At 46.1% G+C, this 26,394-nt stretch overlaps 1 protein-coding gene across 3 annotated transcripts in view; it reads right to left on the bottom strand.

The window, feature by feature from the left end:
• The window catches only part of TMC5 (transmembrane channel like 5), an 89,865-nt gene that overhangs the window by 21,392 nt on the left and 42,079 nt on the right, over positions 1 to 26,394 (bottom strand). For 2 of the 3 annotated variants that reach the window (XM_024241443.3, XM_063717656.1), the window contains exons 6-12: positions 18,142 to 18,241; positions 14,142 to 14,229; positions 13,485 to 13,733; positions 11,312 to 11,463; positions 7,614 to 7,758; positions 4,195 to 4,350; positions 2,117 to 2,268 (exon numbers count right to left, since the gene is read on the bottom strand). In XM_024241443.3, the coding sequence (XP_024097211.2) occupies positions 2,117 to 2,268; positions 4,195 to 4,350; positions 7,614 to 7,758; positions 11,312 to 11,463; positions 13,485 to 13,733; positions 14,142 to 14,229; positions 18,142 to 18,241 (1,042 nt within the window). Of the gene's footprint in view, positions 1 to 2,116; positions 2,269 to 4,194; positions 4,351 to 7,613; positions 7,759 to 11,311; positions 11,464 to 13,484; positions 13,734 to 14,141; positions 14,230 to 18,141; positions 18,242 to 21,461; positions 22,043 to 26,394 lie in introns of those variants that run through there. The other variant, XM_024241446.3, reaches the window with a different exon arrangement.

Below are 26,394 nucleotides of genomic sequence, written 5' to 3'. Positions count from 1 at the left end.
ATGAGGGCATAGGAATATGGTCAGAGTTTTCTTTCTTTCTCTCTCTTTCTTTCTTTCGACAGGGTCTCACTCCGTTACCCAAACTGGAGTGCAGTGGTGTGGTCATGGCTCACGGCAGCCTTGACCTCCCGGGCTCAAGCACTTCTCCCACCTCAGCCACCTGAGTAGCTGGGACTACAGGCGCAATCCACCATGCCTGACTAATTTTTAAATATTTGTAGAGATGGAGTCTCACCATGTTGCCAAGGCTGGTCTTGAACTCCTGGACTCAAGCAATCCTCACACCTTGGCCACCCAAAGTGCTAGAATTACAGGCGTGAGCCACTGCACCTGGCTGGAATTTTCATAATATGAACTGGATATAATTGACTGACTGACCAATTTGCTCATTCATTCACCAATCATTCTTGGACACCTATGATATCCCAGACACTGTGAACAAGGCAAAGATTTCCCCATAAACTGTGGGAGAGGAAGATAATAAATAAATACAAATATGTCAGGAAGTGGTAAGAAAATTATACTGCAGAGATCATGCCACCGCACTCCAGCCTGGGCAACAGAGTGAGACTCCATCTCAGAAAAAAAGAAAGAAAGAAAGAAAGAAAATTATACTGCAGAGGAGAAAAGGTGGTAGGGAGCTGTTATTTTTAACGGGGTGTGCAAGGAAGAGTGCAACACGAGGGTGAGGTTTGAAGAACACAAAATGCAGTCAGGAAGCAAGCCAGGTGGTCGTGTGTGGGAAGAACATTCCAGGCCCATGCAAAGGTCCAGACATGGGAATACGGTTTGGCATATTTGTGAATGCTTAGGAGGTCTGTGACAGGGACAGGCAGTGAGCAGGAAGGACAGGGGGAGAAAATGAGGCTGGAGCACTGGCCGGGAGCCAGATCTCACAGACCATGGTAAGGCAAGGGCTGTGGAACTGATCAGCAAAGAAACTCAGTCTGCATTGTACAGACCTACACTTTTTTTTTTTTTTTTTTCTGAGATGGAGTCTCCCTCTGTGTGCAGTGGCAGGGTCTCGGTTCACTGCAACCTCCCTCTCCCAGGTTCAAGAAATTCTCGGCCTCTCAAGTAGCTGGGATTACAGACGTGCGTCACCAAGCCCAGCTAATTTTTGTATTTTTAGTAAAGACAGGGTTTCACCATGTTGGCCAGGCTGGTCTTCAACTCCTGACCTCAGGTGATCCACTTGCCTTGGCCTCCCAAAATGCTGGGATTACAGGCATGAGCCACCATGCCTGGCCTACAGACCTGTACTTATAAACCCCACCATAACCAGGAACGAGTCAGGGAAGAAACTAGAAGGACAAAATTTGGATAGTTCCAGGCTTTGTGTATCAAAACTCTGGGATCACTTCTAGCACATATGATGCCTTTGTGGGAATCACAAAAAGGCACCCCGTGGGTGCCAGTGAGTTGCCCAAAGCACTCCTCCCGCCTCTGTTTGGGTGGTGGAATTACAAAAATGCGCCCTTCCTCACACCTGAGGCAGTGGGTACCAGAACTCACAGCTTGACTAAGGGGAACACTGGATGATTTCGGTCCCCTCCTCAGCCCAGGAGCCTTTGTGCGTGCACTGCCTGCCCATCTGTACATCCCATACTTGAGAACTATGTCAATCCCCCCGCTGGTAGCAATTAGGAAAGCAATCAAGCCATGACTTTGAGCAAAAGCCCGCACCACACAAACATACTCCACTCTTTTGTTGTTGTTTAAGACAGGGTCTTGCTCTGTCGCACAGGCTGGAGTGCAGTGGTGCAATCATAGGTAACCTCAAACTCCTGGGATCAAATGATCCTCTCACCTCAGCCTCCTGAGTAGCTGGCACTAACAGGTGCAAGCCACTGCATCCAGCTTTTTGCAGAGCCAGCATCCGGCTATGTTGCCCAGGCTGTTCTCGAACTCCTGGTCTCAAGTGATCCTCCCCCCCTCAAACTCCCAAAGTGCTGGGATTACTGGCATGAACCACCATGCCCAGCCACACCTTACTTTTGAAATTCCTCCTTTCTGGAGAACAAAACTTTGATACTAAAGCATAATCCTTTCTAGCTGCCACCCCATTTCTCTCCGTGGAAATAGAGGCTGGTGTTGGGTGCGACACATCACCTACCGGATCAGGAGAACGTAGACTTCGTGCCGTGGCATCTCGTACCTCTCCACAAGCCTGAATGTGGAGTAGATGCATGGCACGGCCAGATTAATGCAGGACACAACGAAAGGCAGTAACAGCACCGCCCCAGGGTTACTGTGTGTCTTCAGGAACTGCAGGGAATGGGGGAGAGAACGGAGGGCTGACTTGTACGCTGTACCCCTTTCTGCTTCACTCAAAAGTCTCCCATGATAGAAAACCCAAGAAGTAGCTCCTCTGGGGTTAACTATTTATCTATCTGTTTATTTATTTTAATTTTTTTGAGATGGAGTCTCACTCTGTTGCCCAGACTGGACCGCAGTGGCACGATCTCAGCTCACTGAGACTTCCACTTCCTCGGTTCAAGCGGTTCTCCTGCCTCAGCCTCCAGAGTAGCTGGGATTACAGGCACGCACCACCATACCCAGCTAATTTTTGTATTTTTAGTAGAGACGGGGTTTCCCCATGTTGGCCAGGCTGGTCTCTAACTCCCGACCTCAGGTGATCCATCCACCTCGGCCTCCCAAGGTGTTAGGATTACAGGCATGAGCCATCGCGCCCGGCTAGGTTAACTATTTTTTAAGCTACCATTAATTTGCTTACCCCGTGCCAAGCAAACTGAGGCTCAGGGAGGGGAAGACACTTGCCCAGAGTCACCCAGCAAGGAAGTGGCAGATTGGAGCCTAGGTGTGTCTGACTCAGGAGCATGAGCTCCAACAGTCATTCTGCGGCTTTCCCTTTTTAACCAAGATGACCGGGGCAATGAGGATGTGCTCTCTCCTGTTTAGCATAAGCGGAGTCTCCTGAAGCTACAGCCCAGGGGGACCAATCACCGTGGAATTTCTCCTACTCTCTCCTGAGTGGCCTTGTTGATTTTCACCAGGCTTCACCTCTCTCTGAGTTCTGAATTAGGGGGTTGGGGTATCTCTGCTAGCCCGTGCTGCCCTTTTTCTTTTTTGAGCCGGAGTCTTGCTCTGTTGCCCAGGCTGGAGTGCAGTGGCATGATCTCGGCTCACTGCAACCTCTGCCTCCGAGGTTCAAGTGATTCTCCTGCCTCAGCCTCCCGAGTACCTGGGATTACAGGGGGACACCATCATACCCAGCTAATTTTTGTATTTTTAGTAGAGACGGGGTTTCACCATGTTGGCCAGGCTGGTCTCAAACTCCTGATCTCAAGTGATCTTTCTGCCTCGGCCTCCCAAAGTGCTGGGATTACAGGCGTGAGCCACTGTGCCTGGCCCCGTGCTGCACTTTTGTGTGAGGCTGGGAGAGGCACTGGGCCTCCAGGAGGAGGCAGCACTCTGGCATTTGGCTGGGAGTGGAGCCGGGGCTGCACTTCTGCCAGGCATCCTTCCATGGGCCTTGGAGTCAGGGATTCCAATGAATTTATCTGGTATCTCACATTCCCACATCCTCCCTGCATGGCCTCACCCTACCTCCGTCTACCTCTGGATGGTTCAAAAGCACCACTTGCATTTTTGGTGGTAGTTTTGGAGCCAGGGTAACCTGGGTTCCAATGCAGCTCCCTCCCCACATGTAAGCTGCAAGGTCTGGGGCCAGATTCTTAGCTTCTCTGAGCCCCTTTTCTCCATCTGTACAATGGAGAGATGATCACATAACTCATAGAGATGTTGCAAGAATTAACTGAGATCAAACAATGCAAGGCCTGGCCCCAGGGCTGTGAAATGACAGAGCTGAGCTACCATTCATGTGAAACTGTAGTCACCAATGAATGACCACCACTGTAGCCAGAACTACAGGTGCACACCACTGTGACAGGCTAATTTTTAAAATTTTTGTAGCGATGAAGTCTCCATGTTGTCCAGGCTGGTCTCGAACTGCTGGGTTCAGGTCATCCTCCCGCCTCGGCCTCCCAGAGTGTTGGGATTACAGGTGTAAGCCACTGTGCCTCACCCCTGCGTTTTTAGCAAGTTCTCTGCTGGTGCTGATGCTGCTGGCCATAGATCCTGGGTTGAACCGTGGGCTGCACACCACCCTTCCCCTCCAGCATCTCATCCCTTCACCTGGTTCTCTCTGCCCTGGACCCTGGTGTTGGTTACCTCTAAGTTGTACTCAGCCAGGTAATAAACGGCTGCACAGCAGGCTATGGCCACTCCCGTAGAGACAACCCAGGCCACTATGTAGGCAGAGAAGCGAGTCAGCTGCTGATTGAACGTCAACTTGGAATTCTCCTGACGGAGCTCTGACAGGTTCTCCTAGAAACATAAGAAAGTCAAGTTTATGGCTGGGCATGGTGGCTTACGCCTGTAATCCCAGCACTTTGGGAGGCCAAGGCAGGTGGATCACTTGAGGTCAGGAGTTTCAGACCAGCCTGGACAACATGGTGAAACCCCGCCTCTACCAAAAATACAAAAATTAGCCGGGCGTGGTGGTGCATGCCTGTAATACCAGCTACTCGGGAGGCTGAGGCAGGAGAATCACTTGAACCCGGGAGGTGGAGGTTGTAGTGAGGAGAGATCGCACCACTGCACTCCAGTCTGGGCGACAGAGTGAGACTCTGTCTCAAACAATAAATAAATAAATAAATAAACAAATAAATAAATAAAAATAAACAAAAGTCAAGTTTACCAGAGATCCCTCTCCACTGCTAGCAAAGATCCCCAGGGAATACTTGCCACACCCAGAGACATAAATCCAGCCCAAATCCACAGGTGAGAGAGAGGGGGAACATTCATGATGAACATGGATTATGGGAGACCCATAGAGGACTCTGAAATGGGCCAAGAATCTCCAAACACTGCTTCCATCTTACAGAAGCAGTTGGAATTAATAGATCGGGACCATGTTCTTGAGAAAAGCACACTGAGGTCACCAAACTCTTTCTTGAAGAATAAGGGTATCTACCTGAGAAAGAAGCTCACATCTGCAACCCTCTTGTTGAAGCCCCTTTATTTGGCTGGGTTTGGTGGCTCACACCTGAATTTCCAGCATGTTGGGAGGCCGAGGTGGGAGGATCACTTGAGCCCAGGGGTTCAAGACCAGCCTAGGCAACATAGTGAGACTCTCTCCCTACAAAAAATTTAAAAATTAGTTGGGCATGGTGGTGTGCACCTGTAGTCCCAGCTACTCAGCAGGCTGAGGTGGGAGAGGCTAACTGGAGCCCAGGAGGTTGACACTGCAGTGAGTTATGATTGCACCACTGCACTCCAGCTTGGGTGACGGAGCAAGACCTTGTCTCGAAAATAATACAAAAAAATTCAAAGCCCCTTTATTTATAAAATCAGCTTTCTCTTTTTTCTGGAGATGGAGTTTCGCTCTTGTTGCCCAGGCTGGAGTGCAGTGGCACAATCTTGGCTCACTGCAACCTCTGCCTCCTGGGTTCAAGCGATTCTCCAGCCTCAGCCTCCTGAGTAGCTGGGATTACAGGGGCCCGCCACCACGCCTGGCTAATCTTTTGTCCTTTTTTTAGTAGAGATGGGGTTTCATCATGTTGGCCAAGCTGGTCTTGAATTCCTGACCTCGTGATATGCCTGCCTCATCCTCCCAAAGTGCTGGGATTAGAGGCATGAGCCACCACGCCCAGCTGCTTTTTTTTTTTTTTAAATAAGTTTGTGTCTATAGACCAGGGTTTCTCAACCTCTGCACTATTGACATGGTGGGCTGCATAATTCTCTGTTGCAGGTGCTGTTCTACGCATTGTAGGATTTTTAGCAGCATCACTGGCCTCTACCCACTAGATACCAAGAACACCCTCTTCCCAATTATAACAATCAAAAAAGTCTCTAGAGGTTGTCAAATGTCCCCCTGAGGGGCAAGATTTCTCTGGGTTGAAAATCATTGCCCTGGCTGGCTCACACCTGTAATCCCAGTACTTTGGGAGGCCAAGGCGGGTGGATCACTTGAGGCTAGGAGTTCGAGACCAGCCTGGCCAATATAGTGAAACCTCATCTCTACTTTAAAAAATTCAAAAATTAGCCAGATGTGGTGGCAGGTGCCTGTAATCTCAGCTACTTGGGAGGCTGATGTAGCAGAATCGCCTGAACCCAGGAGGCAGAGGTTGCAGTGAGCCAAGATCATGCCACTGCACCCCAGCCTGGGCGGCAGAGTGAGATTCCATTAAAAACAAACAAACAAACAAACAAAAACAGCCAGGCACGGTGGCTCACACCTGTAATCCCAGCACTTTGGGAGGCCGAGGCAGGCAGATCACGAGGTCAGGAGATTGAGACCATCCTGGCTAACACGGTGAAACCCCTTCTCTATTAAAAACACACAAAAAAATTAGCCAGGCTTGGTGGTAGGCTCCTGTAGTCCCATCTACTCGGGAGGCTGAGGCAAGAGAATGGCATGAATCTGGGAGGCAGAGCTTGCAGTGAGCCGAGATCAAGCCACTGCACTCCAGCCTGGGAGACAGAGCAAGACTCCATCTCATTAAAAAAAAAAAAAAAAAAAGAAAGAAAGAAAAAAAAAGAAACCATTGCCCGAGAGTAAATTTTTTCTTTCTTTCTTTCTTTTTTTTTTAAATTTATAGAGACAAATTCTCGCTGTGTTGCCCAAGTTAGTCTTGAACTCCTGAGCTAAAGTGATCCACTTGCTTTGGCCTCCCAAAGTGCTGGGATTACAGGCATGAGCCACCTAGAGAAAAGCGCCTGGCCTAGAGAAAAGTTTAAACCTGGAACTGTGGGGTCAAGAAACAGGTACATTAGCCAGGTGCGGTGGCTCCACCTGTAATCCCAGAACATCGGGGAGCCAGGATAGGAGGTTCACCTGAGCCCAGGAGTTTGGGACCTGGAGAACATAAGGAGAACTTGTGTTCACAAAAAATTAGCCAGGTGTGATGGCTCATGCCTGTAATCCCAGCTACTCGAGGGGCTGAGAAGGAAGGATCACTTGAACCCAGGAGTTCGAGGCTTACAGTGAACTATGACTGAGCCATTGTACTCTAGTCTGGGCAAAGTACATTTAACAGTGATACAAATCGCTAAACTAGCCTCCAATAAGATTGTACTAATTACAAAGGCAACATGTCATGGGAAAATGTCCATTTCTCTACACTATACCCAGCTCTAGGCATTATGAATATTTTAATTTTTTGTGCCAGTCTCATGGGCAATAAAACAATAGTTCATTATTGCTTTAAGAAAAGTTACAGCCAGGCGTGGTGGCTCACGCCTGTAATCCCAGCACTTTGGGAGGCTGAGGCGGGTGGATCGCGAGGTCAGGAGATTGAGACCATCCTGGCTAACAAGGTGAAACCCCGTCTCTACTAAATATACAAAAATTAGCCGGGAGTGGTGGCGGGCGCCTGTAGTCCCAGCTACTCAGGAGGCTGAGGCAGGAGAATGGCATGAACCCGGGAGGCGGAGCTTGCAGTGAGCCGAGATTGCGCCACTGCACTCCAGTCTGGGCAACAGAGTGAGACTCCAATTAAAAAAATAAATAAATAAAAGTTACAGGTATACTGAAGAAGGGAAGGAGACCAGCCGATGGCAAATGAGTTTAAGTGAGCTCGCCTTACCCGTATCTCAGTGCTAAGATTCTTCTGTTTTAGCTTCACAGCTTTTTCATGAGTGACAGTGAAGTCCCAGCAAAAGATCAGCTTGGTGATCCCTCCGGAGTAAATGTGGGGATTAATGAAGTTGTTCCGGAAATACTTGGCCATGCTAGAGAAGGCAGAAAGCAGAACACCTGAAGGTTATTATGGCTGTCATTGGGAGTGCAGGGCTTCAACAAAGGGCAGCCCTATTATTAATGGTGAAAGGCAACGTGAAGACTTAGCCCCACGCTGTTGGCCTGGAGCAGTGTGGTCACAACACAGAGGTTAAACAAGCACTGGCTTTGGGGCCGCACAGGCCTGGCTTGCAACCCTGTATCTGCCAACTCGGGGATTTTTGTCTTGTGAATGGTTCTGATTCTGAGCCTCAGTTTCCATATCTGTAGAGAGGGAATAACAATAAAACTCACCTCACAGAATTTTCTTTTTTTTTTTTTTTAGACAGAGTTTCACTCTTGTCTCCCAGGCTGGAGTGCAGTGGTGTGATCTCTGCTCACTGCAACCACCACCTCCAAGGTTCAAGCAATTCTCCTGCCTCAGTCTCCCAAGTAACTGGGATTACAGGTGCCCATCACCATGCCCGGCTAATTTTTGTATTTTTAGTAGAGGCAGGGTTTCACCATGTTGGCCAGGCTGGTCTTGAACTGCTGACCTCAAGTAATCCACCCAGTTCCCTGTTGCTGCTGTAGCAAATGACCGCCAACTTAGCTGCTAAAAACAACACAAATTTTTTCTTTTACCCTTCTAGAGATCAGAAGTCAGAAAGTGTTTTTTCTTGTTTTTGTGTTTTTTGTTTGTTTAGGGACGAGGTCTTGCTGTGTGGCCCAGACTGGAGTGCAGTGGTGTAGTCATAGCTCACTGCAGCCTCCACCTCCTGGGCTCAAGCTGTCCTCACGCCACAGCCTCCAAAGTAGCTGGAACTACAGGCACATGCCACCACACCCAGCTAATCAGAAAATGAGTCCACAGAGCTAAAATGAAGGTATTGGCAGGGCTATGTTCCTTCTGGAAGCTCTAGGGAAGAACCCATTTCCTTGTCTTTTCCAGCTTCTAGAGGGTGTCCTCTTTCCTTGGCTTGTGGCCATCTCCTCCATCTTCAAAGTCAGCAGGGTAGCATCTTCCCATCTCCCTGCTACTCTTTGACCTCCTGCCTCCCTCTTATAAAGACCCTTGTGATTCCACTGGGCCCACCAGGATAATCCAGGGTAATCTCCCCGTTTAAAAATCCTCAATCACATCTGCAAAGTCCCCTTTGTTATGTGAAGTTACATATTCACCAGTTCTGGAGATTAGGACGTAGACTTCTCTGGGGGGTGGCGGGAGATTATTCAGTCTTCCAAAGAGTCCATGCAGTGCTTACAGCAGCAAGCACTTGATGAAGGCACTGTTACGGTTATGGGATGTCTCAGGCCCAGGAAGCCCTCAGCGCGCACACAAAAGTGCTGCATAAGACGGACGGACGCTGCTGTTCTGAAATTTGCCACCACTCAGTAACAGCAACTTTAGAATCATTTCTGGCCTGGTGTGGTGGTTCACACCTATAATCCCAGAACTTTGGGAGGTCCAGCAGGGGGGATTACCTAAGGTCAGGAGTTCAAGACCAGCCTGGCCAACATGGTGAAACCCTGTCTCTACTAAAAATAGAAAAATTAGCTGGGCGTGGTGGCACGAGCCTGTAATCCCAGCTACTCAGGAGGCTGAGACAGGAGAATCACTTGAACCTGAGAGGTGGAGGTTGCAGCGAGCCGAGATCACACCACTGCACTCCAACCTGGGTGACAGAGCAAGACTCTGTCTCAAAATATTAATAATAATAATAACAAAATCATTTCCTACTTTGACAGAACAAAACAAAATCTCACTTTAGTTTGAATTAGTATGCTGGCAGTCAGGTTGCTATGGGTTGGACTGTGTACTTCCCAAAATTCATATGTTGAAGTCCTAACCCCCCAGTACCTTAGAATGTGACTGTATTTGGAGGTAGAGTCTTTAAAGTGGTAATTACAGGCCGGGTGCAGTGGCTTACGCCTGTAATCCCAGCACTTTGGGAGGCTGAGGCGGGTGGATCACTTGAGGTCAGGAGTTTGAGACTAGTCTGGCCAACATGGTGAAACACCATTTCTAATAAAATTACAAAAATTAGTCGGACATGGTGGCGCATACCTGTAGTCCCAGCTACTAGGGAGGCTGAGGCAGGAGAATCCCTTGAACCCAGGGGACAGAGGTTGCAGTGAGCTGAGATCACACCACTGCACTCCAGCTTGAGCAACAGAGTGAGACTCCATCTCAAAATAAATAAATTCAATGGTAATTACATTTTTTTAAAATGGGGTCATTAAATTGGGTCCTAATTCAGTAGAAATGGCATCTTTATAAAAAAGGGAGATTAAGACACAGAGGGATAACCATGTGAAGACACAGGCAGGAGACAGCGGCCGTCTACAAGCCAAGGAGAGAGGCCTCAGAGGAAACCAACCCTGCTGACACCTTGATCTTGGACTTCAGGCCTCCAGGACCATGGGAAAATAAATTTCTCTTGTTTAAACCAACGCTCTGCTGTACTTTGCTAGGCAGCCCTAGCAAACTAATATGGAGATTGCATGTTATTTTTCTTTCTTTCTCTCTCTCTTTTTTTTTTTTTTGAAACAGGATCTCCAGTTGCTCAGGCTGGAGTGTAGTAGACTGATCTCAGCTCACTGCAGCCTCGACCTAATGGGCTCAGGTGATTCTCCCACCTCAGCCCCCGAATAACTGGGACTACAGGCGTGCGCCACCAAGCCAGGCTAATTTTTTGTATTTTTAGTAGAGATGGGGTTTCGGCATGTTGCCCAGGCCAGTCTTGAACTCCTGGACTCAAGTGATCAGCCTGCATCAGACTCCCAGAGTGCTAAGATTACAGGCATGAGCACCGCGCCCAGCCTTTCATATATGTATTTTCCATTTGAACCTCCTCTCTGATAGTTATCTATCATGTTCTTCTCTTCATATCATTGCTGGGGTAAATGCACCCTTATTATCAGGCTGACCAATTTCTTTAAAAGCACAGAAAAACCTCTCTTCCTCTGTCCAAGCTCCTATTTTATATTGCAGGACAAGGAATAATTGGACAGCAATAGAAAGTCAAAACTGCAGGCTGGGCGTGGTGGCTCATGCCTATAATCCCAGCACTATGAGAGGCCGAGGCGGGTGGACCACCTGAGGTCAGGAGTTTGAGACCAGCCTGGCCAACATGGTCAAACTCTGTCTCTATTAAAAATACAAAAATTAGTGGGGCATGGTGGCAGGCACCTGTAATCCCAGCTTACTTGGGAGGCTGAGGAAGGAGAATCACTTGAACCTGGGAGGCAGAGGTTGCAGTGAGCCCAGATTGTGCCACTGTACTCCAGTATGGGTGACAGAGCGAGACTCCATCAAAGAAAGGGGAGGGGAGGGGAGGGAAGGGGAGGGGAGAGGAAGGGAGGGAAAGGGAAGGGAAAGGGAAGGGAAAGGGAAGGGAAAGGGAAGGGAAGGGAAGGGAAGAGAAGGGAAGGGAAGGGAAGGGAAGGGAAAGGAAAGGAAAGGACTGCAGAGAAACTGTTTACCTGGGTAATTTTTGAATGTCTTGGATTTTTGCCGAAATCAAAAATGACCCTCAGAATCAGGAAATGCAGATGCTTCCATACCTGAACAGCAAACTGAAGAAACAGGTGGTCAAGCACGCTCCGATCGTGAAGATGTAGGCCAGCTGCATGTTGTAGGATGCCCCGCTGTTCCCATGCTGGATGGTGGAATTGGTGTAAAAGCCATAGTACATCACTGTGTCCCTAAAATAACCCTGAAAGGTACAATAAACTCTAGGTCAGGTGGATCTCCTGAAGAAAAAGGTAAACGACTATGGTCATGAGAGTTGACCTCTCCTGAATACAAGAAGCTTGGGCCAGTCAGTTTAGACATTTTGTTTTCCAGGAAAGGGGCACTGAGAATTTGGACATTGTGTCACTGGGCTCTCAGACTTGAAAAGAAATCCAAAGTAACTTTACAGTGGAGACACTGAGCTGTTACCACCTGGCCCAGTGACCAAGTGAAATATCAGCAAGAACACGACAGCCAGGCCTCTCGTGTCACCAGTATTATGTGCCTCTGTCGCCAGTATTATGGCTAAACATGCTTAATAGGAAACAAATCAAGCCTTTAGGCCTACATTTCAGTGCACAGGAAATAAGAAGCCAGAGAAACAAATTCTAGAAACCACTAGGAAATCATCAGGCAATTCCAGAAGGTAGGACGTTGGAATCTACATAGCAGTAGGCCCAATTTCTGCAATAAGCCAATGTCAAGAAAAAAGGGGCTGGGCTGGGGAGATTTTTTATTTATTTATTTATTTTTTTGAGATGGAGTCTCGCTCTGTCACTCAGGCTGGAGTGCAATGGCAAGATCTTAGCTCACTGCAACCTCCCGGGTTCAAGCAATTCTCCCTGCCTCAGCTTGCCTAGTAGTGGGGATTACAGGCTTCCGCCACCACATCTGGCTAATTTTTGTATTTTAAGTAGAGATGGGGTTTTGCCATGTTGGCCAGGCTGGTCTCCAACTTCTGACCTCAAGTGATCCACCTGCCTCAGCCTCCCAAAGTGCTGGGATTACAGGAGTGAGCCACCGTACCTGGCTGATTATTTTAGATTAATAGAGATTTATGGGGGGGGGGGACACAGAATGTAAAATCTGATTGTTGACTGAATACTAGTCTGAATAAGCAAGTTATGAAAGACATTTTGGGGTTCAGGGAGGGAGGGAGGAAGGAAGGAAGGAAGGAAGGAAAAGAAAGAAAGAAAGAAAGAGAAGAAAAGAAAAGGAAAGAAAAGAAAGGAAGGAAAGGAAAGGAAAGGAGAGAAAGGCTTGTAGTACAATCCTATCCTCTTTTTATTTTTAAAAGCATAATAATCTATGTGTCTGTCATCTATTTTTTTTTATCAAGTATGTATCTATCAACGTTTGTACAGGAAGAAAAAAACAGTCTGCAAAGATATATCTCAAAATGGGGAGTTGGACAAAGAAAAAAATATAAAATGAACTTTCTCTTAGTTTTCTTCTATAGTAGGAATTTTTCAAAAGGAACATTGTATTTTGTAGAAATAAAAATAAAAAAGAAAGAAAACATAGATCTATAAACACCAACACAAGAAAATGCCCACCACATATTGCTAAGTAAAAAAAAAGCAAGTTGTAGATAATATACGATGAATAATTCATCTTTTGTAAGAAAAGAAAAGAATGCCTCTGTACGTGCACAGAAGTGTCCATATGTTTGCCAAAAAAGCACGTGGATAAAAACAAACTGTTCAAGATGGTTGCCTCTGGAGACAGAAATTCCACTATGATGTGTGTATGTTACTTTGCAGGAAAACACTTTATTGATTGATTGATTGATTGATGATTGAGACAAGGCCTCACTCTGTTGCCCGGGCTAGAGTGCAATGGGGGGAATCTTGCTTCACTGCAACCTCCGCCTCCTGGGCTCAAGCAATCTTCTCACCTTAGCCTCCCGAGTAGCCAGAATTACAGGTGTGCGCCACCATGCCCTGCTAATTTTTGTATTTTTGTAGAGACGGGGTTTTGCCATGTTGCCCAGGCTGGTCTCCAACTCCTGAGCTCAAGCAATTCACCTGCTTTGGCCTCCCAACTTGCTGGGATTACAGGCATGAGTCACCACACTCAGCCAGGAAAACATTTCAAACATCCACTTTCCCCACCAGCTGACCCCCAGGCAAAATGAGAGGTGTGAGTGGGTGACCGGCAAGGCATGTACCTGGGTTTCTGAGGTGATTGGTGCACTTGGGGTAGGGGAAGTGGAGGACTTACCACCCCAGTGAAAAACTCCAGCCCAGTGAACTGGAGGGTGTTCTTTTCGGCCACGGTAAACTGAGGGATTATGATGAAGCCGAAGTTCAGGATGAAAGAGAAAATGTTGAACTTCAAAAGCCATCTCAGAAAGTTGAAATAGGAGAGGACGCTGGTTCCAAACTTGCCTCCAATGATCTTCAGCGTCTTCTGCCACAGGCTGATGGAATTGAGAATTTCTGACAGGCTGTTCTTGGATCTCCGATAAGCCTGGAATCAGGATTCAAAGCAGGTGTGGCTTGCTGTTGACTCAACAAATATTGACTGAGCAGGTGCCATAATAACAGAAACAGCCACCATGTCTGGAGTATCGTTAAGTGCAGGCACCATGCTAGGCATGTTTACAAATGTTATGTCAACTCTAAGGTGGAGCTATTATGACCTTCCCAGGTTTGCTGTTGAAGGTGCCACTCCCAATGACCAAGTTGGCCAATGAACTCAGCAACCTCTTAGTTCTTCCCCACACCCACCTTGTTTTCCCACACCTGTACTAACTGTTGGCTCTGGGCAATGAAATTGCTCTGATTTTTGGTTCATCTTCCCCTTGAGTCCCCTTTCATCCTCACTCTCCTCCCTCCCTGTTTTCACCCTCTTGCTGTGCCTGTTTTACTGACTTACCCGGGAAATGGAGTTCAGACACTGAATACAGCAATTGAGCTGAAGGATACGATGGGTCTGTTTGCTTTTTTCTTTGTCAACTATTTTCCTGTAGGGAACAGCAAGAGAAAATGAGAGATACAAATGTTGTAACTCATTCATTCAAAAAATAGTTACATGCTGGCTCATGCCTGCAATCCCAACACTTCGGAAGCTGAGGCAAGAGGATCACTGAGGCCAGGAGTTCAAGACCAGCATGAGCAAAATAGTGGGACCTTGTCTCTATTAAGAAAAAAATTAACAAAAAATAGCTGGGTGTGGTGGTAGTGCCTGCCTGTATAGTCCCAGCTACTCCAGAGGCTGTGGTGAGGGGATTACTTGGGCCCAAAAGTTTGAGACTGCAGTGAGCTATGATCACACCATTGCAGTCCAGCCTGGGCAACTGAACAAGACCTCATTTCTTTCTTCCTTTCTTTTTCTTTTTCTTTTTTTTTTTTTTTGAGATGGAGTCTCACTCTGTCACCCAGGCTGGAGTGCAGTGGCCTGATGGCGGTTCACTGCAGCCTCTGCCTCCCAGGTTCAAGCGATTCCCTGCCTCAGGCTCCTGAATAGCTGGGATTATGGGCACGCATCACCATGTCCTGCTAACTTTTGTATTTTTAGTAGAGACGGGATTTCACCATGTTTGCCAGGCTGGTGTCAAACTCCTGGCCTCAAGTGATCCACCCCCCTTAGCCTCCCAAAGTGCTGGGATTACAGGCGTGAGCTACTGTGCCCAGCCAAGACCTAATTTCTTAAAAAAAAAAAAATAGTTATTGAACTCCTATGATGTGTTGGACATCATCCCAGGTGTTAAGACGACAATTTCCCTGGTTTATAGAGCTGACATCCTAGTTGTAAGCGAAAGACAGTAAGCAATAAATATAATAATAAAGTAGGTAAACTACGTAGTATATTAGAAGGTAATTTGTACTATAGGAAAAGAAGAAAAAACAGAGTGGGGTAAAGAGATGGGAAGTAATGGGGCAGGGACAGTATTACAATTTGAAATAAGGTAAAATCTGAGCATCATCCTATTTGAAGGAGAGGAAGGATTCATATAAAAATGTCCTGTGCATAGAGAACAGCCAGCACAAAGCCCCAAGGTAGGCAGCACAGCAAAGGGGGCCAGGATGGTTGGAAGGGAATCAACAAAGGGAAGGGAGGACGATATGAATAACACGCATGGAGCAAGTATCCCTATATGTCAGTGGTTCTGATATGGCTTGGCTCTGTGTCCCCACCCAAATCTCACCTTGAATTGTAATAATCCCCATGTGTTATGGGAGGGACCAGGTGGGAGGTAATTAAACCATGGGGGCGGGTTTTTCCCATGCCGTTCTCATGATAGTGAATAAGTCTTACGAGATCTGATGCTTTGTGTGTGTGTGTGTGTGTGTGTGTGTGTGGTTTTTTTTTTTCTTTTTGAGATGGAGTCTCGTTCTGTTACCCATGCTGGAGTGCAGTGGTACAATTTCAATTCACTGCAACCTCTGCCTCCCAGCTTCAAGTGATTCTCCTGTCTCAGCCTCCTGAGTAACTGGGATTACAGGCGACTGCCACCATGCCCAGCTAATTTTTGTATTTTTAGTAGAGATGGGGTTTCACCATGTTGGCCAGGCTGGTCTTGAACTCCTGACCTCAGGTGATTTGCCCGCCTTGGCCTCCCAAAGTGCTGGGATTACAGGCGTGAGCCACCACACCCAGCCGATCTGATGGTTTTATAAAGGGCAGTTCCCCTGCACATGCCGACTTACCTACCACCATGTAAGACGTGCCTTTGCTCTTCCTTCGTCCTCTGTCATGATTGTGAGGCCTCCCCTGCTGTGTGGAACTGTGAGTCCATTAAACCTCTTTCCTTTATAAATCACCCAGTCTCGGGTATGTCTTTATTAGCAGAGTGAGAGCAGACTAATACAGGTTCTCAACCTAGGGGGATTTTGCCCCCACACAATTGGCAATGTCTGGAAACTTTTCTGGTTGTGAAACCAAGGAGTGGAGAGGGGGTGATATTGGCATCAAGTACATAGAGATCAGAGATGCTGCTACACACCCTACATGAACAAAACAGCCCCCACAACAGAGAAGGATCCAGCCCTAAGATGTTACTTGTACTGATATTGAGAAATCTTGCTATAAGGTCTTTGGAGTCCCTATTCAGTGACAGAGGGAGCCATGCAGAGTTTGAAATGGAAGTGTTTTCAGAAAGACACAGTCACAATTGGTCTCCTTACCCTTCCATGAACTCACCACATCTGCTTTGTTCTGGTTCTTTCCTAGCTTTCTTTGGTCCACCTCGAAGGCCCATCCCAATGTCATGGTCAATTGTCTTTCAAGGCCCAGCTCAAATGCCCTCTGTCCATTTTTCCCCAGCAAAGTCAGGGAGGGCAGAACTTTCTGGTCCTCCCATTGCAATCTCTTTCTATTTTGACTTGGCCTGATTTGCTTTCTGCCATTTGTAATTTACTTGTTGACAAATCTATTCCACCCTGCCAGGATTTGAAATTTATCTTTGAAACCTCAGAAACTCCTACATCCATGAATCACTTACTAGTAATTGTTGTTGCATCCACTCTACTACTTTCTGCCAACTATCTCAAATTGAAAAAAAGAAAAAAAAAAGATTAAGCAACAATTAATGTAAACTCTGAAGGCTAAAACAGCCCTTACCCTCGGGTTTTGAATTCCTGAGCTTATAAAACTCCTAAGGTCTTTATTTTTTTTCTTTTTTCTTTTTGTTTATTTTTTTTCTGACACAGAGTCTTGCTCTGTCACCCAGGCTGGAGTGCAGTGGTGTGATCTTGGCTCACTGAAACCTCTGCCTTCCAGGTTCAAGCGATTCTCCTGTCTCAGCCTCCCCAGTAGCTGGGATTACAGGCGCATGCCACCACACCTGGCTAAGTTTTGTATTTTTAGTAGAGACAGGGTTTCACCATGTTGGCCAGGCTGGTCTCAAACTCCTGACCTCATGATCTGCCCGCCTAAGCCTCCCAAAGTGCTGGGATTACAGGCATGAGCCACCGCGCTCGGCTGGTCTTTATTTTTTAAGTAAAGTTTTTATTTAGCGTAGTTTGAGATTTACAGTAAACTTGCAAAGACAGTAAAGAAAACTTCCATATACCACTCACTAGTTTCCCCGTTAATATTTTACATTTCCATGGTAGGTTTATCAAAACTAAGATACCAGTACTGGTACGTTACTATTACCTAAACTCCAGACTATTCAGATTTTACCAGTTTTTCCACCGATGTCCATTTTCTATTCCAGGATCTCGTCCAGGATACCATTTACTTGTCATGTCTCTCTTTTTTAATTTTCATTTTTTTGTAAAGATGGAGTCTCACTATGATGCCCATGCTGGTCTCGAACTCCTGAGCTCAACTAATCCCACCACCTTGGCCTCCCAAAGTGCTGGGATTACAGGCGTGAGCCACCACACCCAGCCTGTCATGTCTCCAGAACTTTCTACTCTATTACAGTTTCTCAGACTTTCTTAGTTTTTGATGACTTTGACAGTTTCAAGGGGTACCGGTCGAGTATTTTGTAGAATATCCTTCAGTTGGGATTTGCCTAATGTTTTTCGCTGTTTAGACTGGGGTTGTGGGTTTTAGGGGAGAGTAGGAGAGAGGAGATGTGTTTCCCCCATCACATGACTTATCTTTGGGGATGTTAACCTTCAGTCTTGGCCAAGGCAGTATTAGGCAGACTCTCCACTGGAAAGTTATGCCCCTGTCTTCCTTCCACGCCCTACTCTTTGGAAGCAGTTCACCAAGCAGAGCCCACACTCCAGCCCAGGAGCAGGAATTAAGCTGTAGCCCCTGGAGAAAGGAGCACCTACAGAGGGCATTTGAAATTTTTCTGTCAGGAATATTTGTCTCTTCTATTGTGCTTTTTTATTTCTTATCTTTCTGAGATGAGGCAAAAGTAGAAGATTGAGGTTCGCATGAAATCTGGGAAAGAAGAAAAGACTTTGGTCCATACCTAAGGTTCCTTTTCTCCTCCATGGTCCTTGGCTGGTTCCTGATGGCTTTAATTCTGTCTCTGGATGTCATGGGTATAAGAGATGCAATTAACTTCTGTCCTATGAAAGAAATTAACGGATTTTAATTTCTTTTTTCTTTAACAGAATCGTAACACTAAAATGTGGTGCTGAAGTCAGAGCACGTAACACAAGGAAAGAAGTATATGGACTTGGGGATCTCAAAGATCACAAAGGAAAACAACAAAAAAACACATATATGTGTTAAAGCTCAAAGCGAGAGCAAATGAATAATGGTTGCACTTTATTCCAATTCAGTGTTTTTCTCTTTCCTGTAACACAAAACATTTAGCAAAGTCAACAAGATCCTGCATGTTTGGTCACCCTACCTCTTCTCTCTCTATTTTTTTTTTTTTTTTTCGAGACAGGGTCTTGCTGTGTCACCCAGGCTAGAGTGCAGTGGTACAATCACAGCCCACTGCAACACTGATCTCCTGGACTTAAGCGATCCTCCCACCTCAGCCTCCCAAAGTGTTGTGATTACCACAATGCACCACCATGTCTGGCTAATTTTTTTATTTTTTTGTAAAGCCGAGGTCTCACTACATTGCCCAGGCTGGTTTTGAACTCCTAGGCTCAAGCAATCCTCCCACCTCAGCCTCCAGAGTAGCTGGGACTACAGGCACACACCACGACAACCAGCTAATTTTTTAAAATTATTATTTGTAGAGATGGGGTCTTGCTGTGTTGCCCAAGGTGGTCTCAAACTTCTGACCTCAAGAGATTTCCCACCTCAGCCTCCCAAACTGCTAGGATTACAGGTGTGAGCCACCACGCCTGGCTCTCTTGCTTTAATATCCCACATCACTTCCTTTTGTCCCTTACCCCAGGTTCAAGAGACTTCTCACATTCCTTGACTATTGCTGAATGCTCTTCCACCTCCCTAGAAGTAGGCCCTCCTTTTCTCCTGCTAACTCATATTCACATTTGCAGTCAATGTGGCAGATGCTATTGGTTGTCTACCCCAAATTCATTTCCTCCTTATTAATGGAATTCCAATTGTGTTTAGGAATCTACCTGCCTCCCTCACATGGCCTTGAGCTTCCTTGAGTTGAAGCCAATCTCCAGGCCTAAAGAGCAAGTCTTAGTCTGAGTGAACCAATCCTCACGGTCCTGTCCCCTTGCAGGTGACTGGTTTAAGCACAGGCACGTAACACAGCATTAGCCAATGTCCTCTGAGAGGTGATGTGCTGAGAAATTTCTCGGAAAAGATTTCTTCCTTCTCAAAAAAAAAAAAAAAAAAGGCAAAAAACAAGAAAAAGACAGATGTCTCTTCCTCTGATTATTGCTGTGTCTGCATGTGATGTGAGAACTGCTGTTGCTATCCTGTAGCAAAGAAGCCAGCAGGCAGGGCAGCGATACCGTGCTGAGGGTGGCTGAGGGACAGAGGGAGCAAGCTGGCTTACTTACCTCACAGGGTAAGAATGGCCCGCTGGGAAATACCATGTTCATTGTAATGACATAGTTGAGGTGTAAGGGGAATTCCCAAAAGAGGACCACCAAATCTCTCTGCTGAAGATGAGGAATTTGTGCCTCTCCTGGGTAGGAAGGGTGAGTAGATTGAGAGGAAGAAAGATGGAAGAGGAAAATATACAGAGATCCAGGGAGCCAGCACTGTGAGAGGTGATGCCCCAATCTTCTTCAGTAAAGGGGCTAAACCTACCAAATGCTTTGTGTGAGTAAAGGGATATTTTTCTTCTCCCTGAAATCATTGAGAGCTGCTAGACTTTATGCCTGGAATACTGTGGGGGTGAAACAGAAACAGCATCTCTGGGCCAGGCATGGTGGCTCACACCTGTAATCCCAGCACTTTGGGAGGCCGAGCCAGGCAAATCACCTGAGGTTGGGAGTTCAAGACCAGCCTGGCCAACATGGTGAAACCCTGTCTCAACTAAAAATACAAAAAAATTAGCCAGGCATGGTGGCAGGTGCCTGTAATCCCAGTTACTTTGAAGGCTGAGGCAGGAGAATTGCTTGAACCCAGGAGGCAGAAGCTGCAGTGAGCTAAAATCACGCCATTGCACTTCAGCCTGGGCAACCAAGAGTGAAATTCTGTCTCAAATAAATACATTAAATTAAATTAAATTAAATTAAAAGAAACAGCATTTCCGTTGGCCTCAGGAGCAGAGAGGCTGGAAGGTCTCAGCTAAGATCTGGTTTCCTGATGATCTTGCCAACAAGAGGCATCCTATCTGTTGCCTGACCAGGGTGAGGAGGAATTAGCCCAAAGTGAGACAGTGTGGTGGTTAAGGATGCAGGCTTGAGGCTGGATGTGGTGGCTTACACCCGTAATCCATCCCAGCACTTTGGGAAGCCAAGGTGGGCAGATCGCCTGAGGCCAGGAGTTTGAGACAAGGTTGGCCAACATGGTAAAACCCCACCTCTACTAAAAATACAAAAATTAGTCAGGTGTGGTGACATGCACCTGTAATCCCAGCTACTCAGCAGGCTGAGGCATGAGAATCACTTAAACCTGGGAAGCAGAGATTGCAGTGAGCCAAGATCGTGCCTCTACACTCCAGCCTGGGCGACAGCAAGACTTTGTCTAAAAAAAAAAAAAAAAAAGAATGCAGTCTTGGGAATCAGATAGACCTGTATTTGGGCCCCAGATCTTCCAGGTCACTAAATTTATCTGAGCTTCAGTTTCCTCATCAAGCAAATGGAAATGCCACCTCAAAGGTGTGGAGTGCAGGAAGTACATAAAACTCAATTCGATGGATAACAAAAGCAGGTGCTCTGCAGAGCACAAGGCATAAGAAATAAGCTTGATAAAAATAAGCTTTTGTTAGGGATGTCTTAAATTGATCCTTTCCTTTGTCCTTGGCTTCCTTAGTTCAACCACAAAACCTTCCACCCTTCCATATTACTCAATGTCCTTCTTTTAGAGACAGGATCTTATTCTGTCACCCAGGCTGGGTTGCAGTGGTGCCATCAGAGCTTGCTGCAGCCTCCAACTCCTGGGCTCAAGTGATCTTCCCAACTTGGCCTCCTGAGTAGCTGGGACCACAGGTGTGTACCATCATGCCTGGCTATTATTTTTTAAAATTTTTTTGTAGCAATGAGGTCTCCCTTTGTTGCCCAGGCTAGTCTCAAACACCTGGGCTCAAGCAATCCTCTTATCTTGGCCTCCCAAAGCAGTAGGATTATAGGTGTGAGCCACCATGCCTGGCCCAACTTGATATCTAAAAAGTAAAATATGCTGTGGACAATGAGGAAGCCTTCTTTCCTACTCCCCTACCCCTCTTCCCCAGCATTTCACTACCTTGAACAGTTTCATGTGAAGAACCAGGAGTGTCTATGCGCATGCATTCTAGGCTATGAAGGGTCTGAGATATCGATTCATTCAAAGTTGTTGAAAACTGCAGCACCTGGTTGCCCTTTTGGTCATTCCTTTTGCTGACCGTCTGAGAGTCTATCACATCAATGTCAGATATTGACGAAACCATGTTGATGCTTGAGTCTAGCAGCACCTTTTCTTGAAAAATCTGATTTGAGGATGGGTGGCTTTGGACCCCAGAGGAAACATTCTCAACCTCTATGATGATTTCATTCACGTGGTCATCGGACAGCATCTCCTGCCTCCTGCAAGCCTTCTTCTCTACTGGGGTGGGCTTCCTGAGACTTCATACAGCAGTCACACCCGTATTGATTGGGACTCGCAGGGAAAAAGTGATGATGATCACAAAGGGATATACCTTTCACATTATTTCTAAAATGCCAGGATGAGCTCACCAAAGCCAGCCCTATACAAATCACAACATAACTCCTTGCATCTAACCCCAGAGGAGTTTTCTCAGGAGAAGGAGTGTTTTCCTGCAGAGAATTCTGTCTTGGTAGCTAGGCAAGAAATTGAAAACAGAATCTTTCATTTAAGACAATGGGATTCTAGAAACAGAAGGAAGATATTTTTCTAAATGACTCATAGTCAAAGGGCAAGATTTTTTTTATAATTTAGTGCCTCTGGCCTAGAACTTATATATATAGAATATAAGTTATGGCTTAGAACATATATATATGTTGTAAATATACATATATATGTTCTAAATATACATACATATATATATATATATTTTTTTTTTTTGAGATGGAGTCTCTCTATGGCACCCAGGCTGGAGTGCAGTGGCGCGATCTTGGCTCACTGCAACCTCCACCTCCCAGGTTCACGCCATTCTCCTGCCTCAGCCTCCCGAGTAGCTGGGATTACAGGTGCCCGTCACCATGCCCGGCTAATTTTTTGTATTTTTAGTAGAGACGGGGTTTCACCGTGTTAGCCAGGATGGTCTCGATCTCCTGACCTCGTGATCCGCCTGCCTCGGCCTCCCAAAGTGCTGGGATTACAGGTGTGAGCCACAGCGCCTGGCTGAACTTATATTTTATATCTGTAATTTTATCTGCCTGTAGAAATCCACATGGGTTTACAGTGATACAATTATTATCTCCTGATGCCTTAGGTAGTGGACTCTGCTATTTGTCTGGCTCTCAGTCTCTAGTCTCCTTCTTTTTCATACCAGCAAAAGCTCCATTTCCTGTGCAGACATAGTGCTGAAAGTCTCCCAGTGTTCTTTGCGGCTAAGGGTGGGCCTGTGACCCAGTTATAGCCAATGAGACTTGCAGCTTCCAGGAATGCTCTTTCAAAGGGGACAGTTTGCCTGGGTTCACAATTTGCCCTTCACCAGTCTTCCTCCAGACATTTCGAAAAGAAGAGAATGAACGTTCACCTGCTAAGGATGGTAGAGAAAAAGGCTGCAGAAAGGGCTTCAGTCCTTGAGGGCGTCATGGGTGGAGCTGCTGCACAAACTTTGCACTTCCTCCCTCCATGCTTCTTGTTTTTTTACTTTTTAAAATTTTTTATTTATTTATTTATTTAGAGACGGAGTCTCGCTCTGTTGACCAGGCTGGAGTACAGTGACATGATCTTGGCTCACTGCAGCCTTTGCCTCCTGGGTTCAGGCAATTCTCCTGCCTCAGCCTCCTGAGTAGCCTGGCAAATTTTTGTATTTTCTGTAGAGACGAGGTTTCACCATGTTGGCCAGGCTGGTCTTGAACTCCTGACCTCAAGTGATTCGCCTGCCTCAGCCTCCCAAAGTGCTGAGATTACAGGCATGAGCCACCGCATGTAAAAAAAAGTACAAATTTTTAAACTTTTTTTTTTAGAGATGAGGTCTTGCTCTGTCGCCCAGGCTGGAGTGCAGTGGTGTGATCATAACTCACTGCAGCCTTGACCTCCTGGGCTCAAGTAATCCTCCTGCTTCAGCCTCCTGAGTAGCTGGGACCACAGGGGGCACCACCATGCCCAGCTATTTTTTTTTTTTTTTAAGACACAGGGTCTCACTTTGTTGTCCAGGCTGGTCTCGAACCCCTGGTTTCAAGCAATTCTCCCACCTGGGCTTCCCAAAGTGCTGGGATTACAGGTGTGAACCATCACACCTAGCCCACACTTCTCAGTACATGAGAAAAATAAACCCCTTTATTGCTAAGCCACATTTCTGTTTCAGTGCCAGGCACATAAACACAATTCGTATCCAATAGATCTAATTTCAAATCACCTAGGCCTAGTTGTTTATTTAATAGTTGGAGAAATTGAGGTGCAGAGAGCTGAACGGACACTGCTCCTCCTCATCACACTTTCATTAAATGTCAAAATTGAACTAGAACCCATGTACTCCTTCTCCCAACAGTGATAATTAACAGTAATGATACCTGCCATTACTGCAGGCCAAGTACTTTAAATAGAGCACAACATTTACGCTATGAAGTAGGTAATAAAATCAACCCCATCTTATAGCTAAGAAAACTGATGCTCCATGAAATAATTTGTCTGTCACAAAACCAGCAAGCAATAGAGCTGGGGTCAAATCCAGATTGCTCTGAACCCAAAGCAGAACTCTTAGTCATTTCACTCTGGCCCCTTCCTGTAACAAGAGGCTGGTATATCATTCATTCATTCTTGCCAGGTGCGGTGGTTTATGCCTCTAATCACAGCACTTTGGGAGGCCGAGGTGGGTGGATCACTTGAGGCCAGGAGTTCAAGACCAGCCTGGCCAACATGGTGAAACTCTATCTACTGAAAATACAAAAATTATCCAGATGTGATGGCAGGTGCCTGTAATCCCAACTGCTCGGGAGGCTGAGGCTGGAGAATTGCTTGAATTCAGGAGGTAGAGGTTGTAGTGAGCCGAGGTCACTCCACTCCACTCCAGCCTGGGGGACAGAGTAAACTCCACCTCAAAAACAACAACAAAAAAGATGCTGGTGTATCATTCATTCATTCTTGCCAACTGAGGTGGTGGTTCACACCAGTATTCTCAGCTACTTGGGAGGCTGAGGTGGGAGGATTGCTTGAGCCCAGGAGTTTGAGAACAGTCAAAGCAATATAGTGAGATTCCATCTCAAAATATTCATTCATAAATGAATGAATATAAGCACGCACACTATGTGGCAGGCGCTTCCTAGGGACACAGCATAATTAATTCATCAAAGCTACAGTTTATCAGGCCATCTTTTGTTTTTGTTTCTTTTTTTAGGCAAGGTCTCACTCTGTCCCCTAGGTTGGAGTGCAGTAGGTGATTTTGGCTCACTGCAGTGTCTGCCTCCTGGGCCCAAGGGATCTTCCCACCTCAGCCTCCAGAGTAGCTGGCACTGCAGGTGCATGCCACCAGGCCTGGCTAATTTTTCTTTTCTTTTTTTTGAGACAGAGTCTCATTCTGTTGCCCAGGCTGGAGTGCAGTGGCATGATCTCAGCTCACGGCAACCTCGGCCTCCCGGGTTCAAGTGATTCTCTAGCCTGAGCCTCTTGAGTAGCTGGGATTACAGGCATGCACCACCATGCCCAGCTAACTTTTGTATTTTTAGCAGAGATGGAGTTTCACCATGTTGGCCAGGCTGGTCTCAAACTCCTGACCTCAAGTGATCCACCCACCTAGGCCTCCCAAAGTGCTGGGATTACAGGCATGAGCTACCATGCTTGGCCAAATTTTCTATTTTTCATAGAGATGGGGTTTCACCGTGCTGCTCAGGCTGTTCTTTTTTTTTTCTTCTTCTTCTTCTTCTTATTATTATTATTATACTTTAGGCTCTATGGTACATGTGCGCAACTTGCAGGTAAGTTACATATGTATACATGTGCCATGCTGGTGCACTGCACCCACCAACTCGTCATCTAGCATTAGGTATATCTCCCAATGCTATCCCTCCCCCCTCCCCCCACCCCACAACAGTCCCCAAAGTGTGATGTTCCCCTTCCTGTGTCCATGTGTTCTCATTGTTCAATTCCCACCTATGAGTGAGAATATGCGGTGTTTGGTTTTTTGTTCTTGCGATAGTTTACTGAGAATGATGATTTCCAATTTCATCCATGTCCCTACAAAGGACATGAACTCATCATTTTTTATGGCTGCATAGTATTCCATGGTGTATATGTGCCACATTTTCTTAATCCAGTCTATCATTGTTGGACATTTGGGTTGGTTCCAAGTCTTTGCTATTGTGAATAATGCTGCAATAAACATACATGTGCATGTGTCTTTATAGCAGCATGATTTATAGTCCTTTGGGTATATACCCAGTAATGGGATGGCTGGGTCGAATGGAATTTCTAGTTCTAGATCCCTGAGGAATCGCCACAGTGACTTCCACAAGGGTTGAACTAGTTTACAGTCCCACCAACAGTGTAAAAGTGTTCCTATTTCTCCACATCCTCTCCAGCAAAAAGTCAGGAAACAACAGGGGCTGTTCTTAAATCTCTGAACTCAAGTGATCTACCTGCCTCAGCCTCCAGAAGTCCTGGGATTGCAGGTGTGAGCCAGTGCATCCAGCCTGGGCTATGATTTAATTGCATGTGGTTTGTGAATCAAATTCAACACAAAGCAAAATGATGAAGACAGCCAGGTTCATCTTTTGATCCTCTATTTCTTTACTACTCTCTGCATTTTGGGGACTCCTCTTCTACCAGGGTTCCTGTGATATATATATAAAATATATATATATATTATATAAAATTATATATATATTATATAAAATATATATATATTATATAAAATATATATATAATATATATATATATACACACATAATTTTTTTCCCACCCGTGGTTCCTGGCTCATAACTACCATAGCCCTTGTTATAATGTTGGAATTTTAAGCCTCAGAAAACAGAATTTCTCTGTCTGACCTCCTGCCTCTTTCCATTTGCTCTTT

The sequence above is a fragment of the Pongo abelii genome, chromosome 18, assembly GCF_028885655.2.
Source record: "Pongo abelii isolate AG06213 chromosome 18, NHGRI_mPonAbe1-v2.0_pri, whole genome shotgun sequence".
Lineage (NCBI taxonomy): Eukaryota > Metazoa > Chordata > Mammalia > Primates > Hominidae > Pongo > Pongo abelii.
This window is presented reverse-complemented; position numbering and strand designations above follow the sequence as displayed.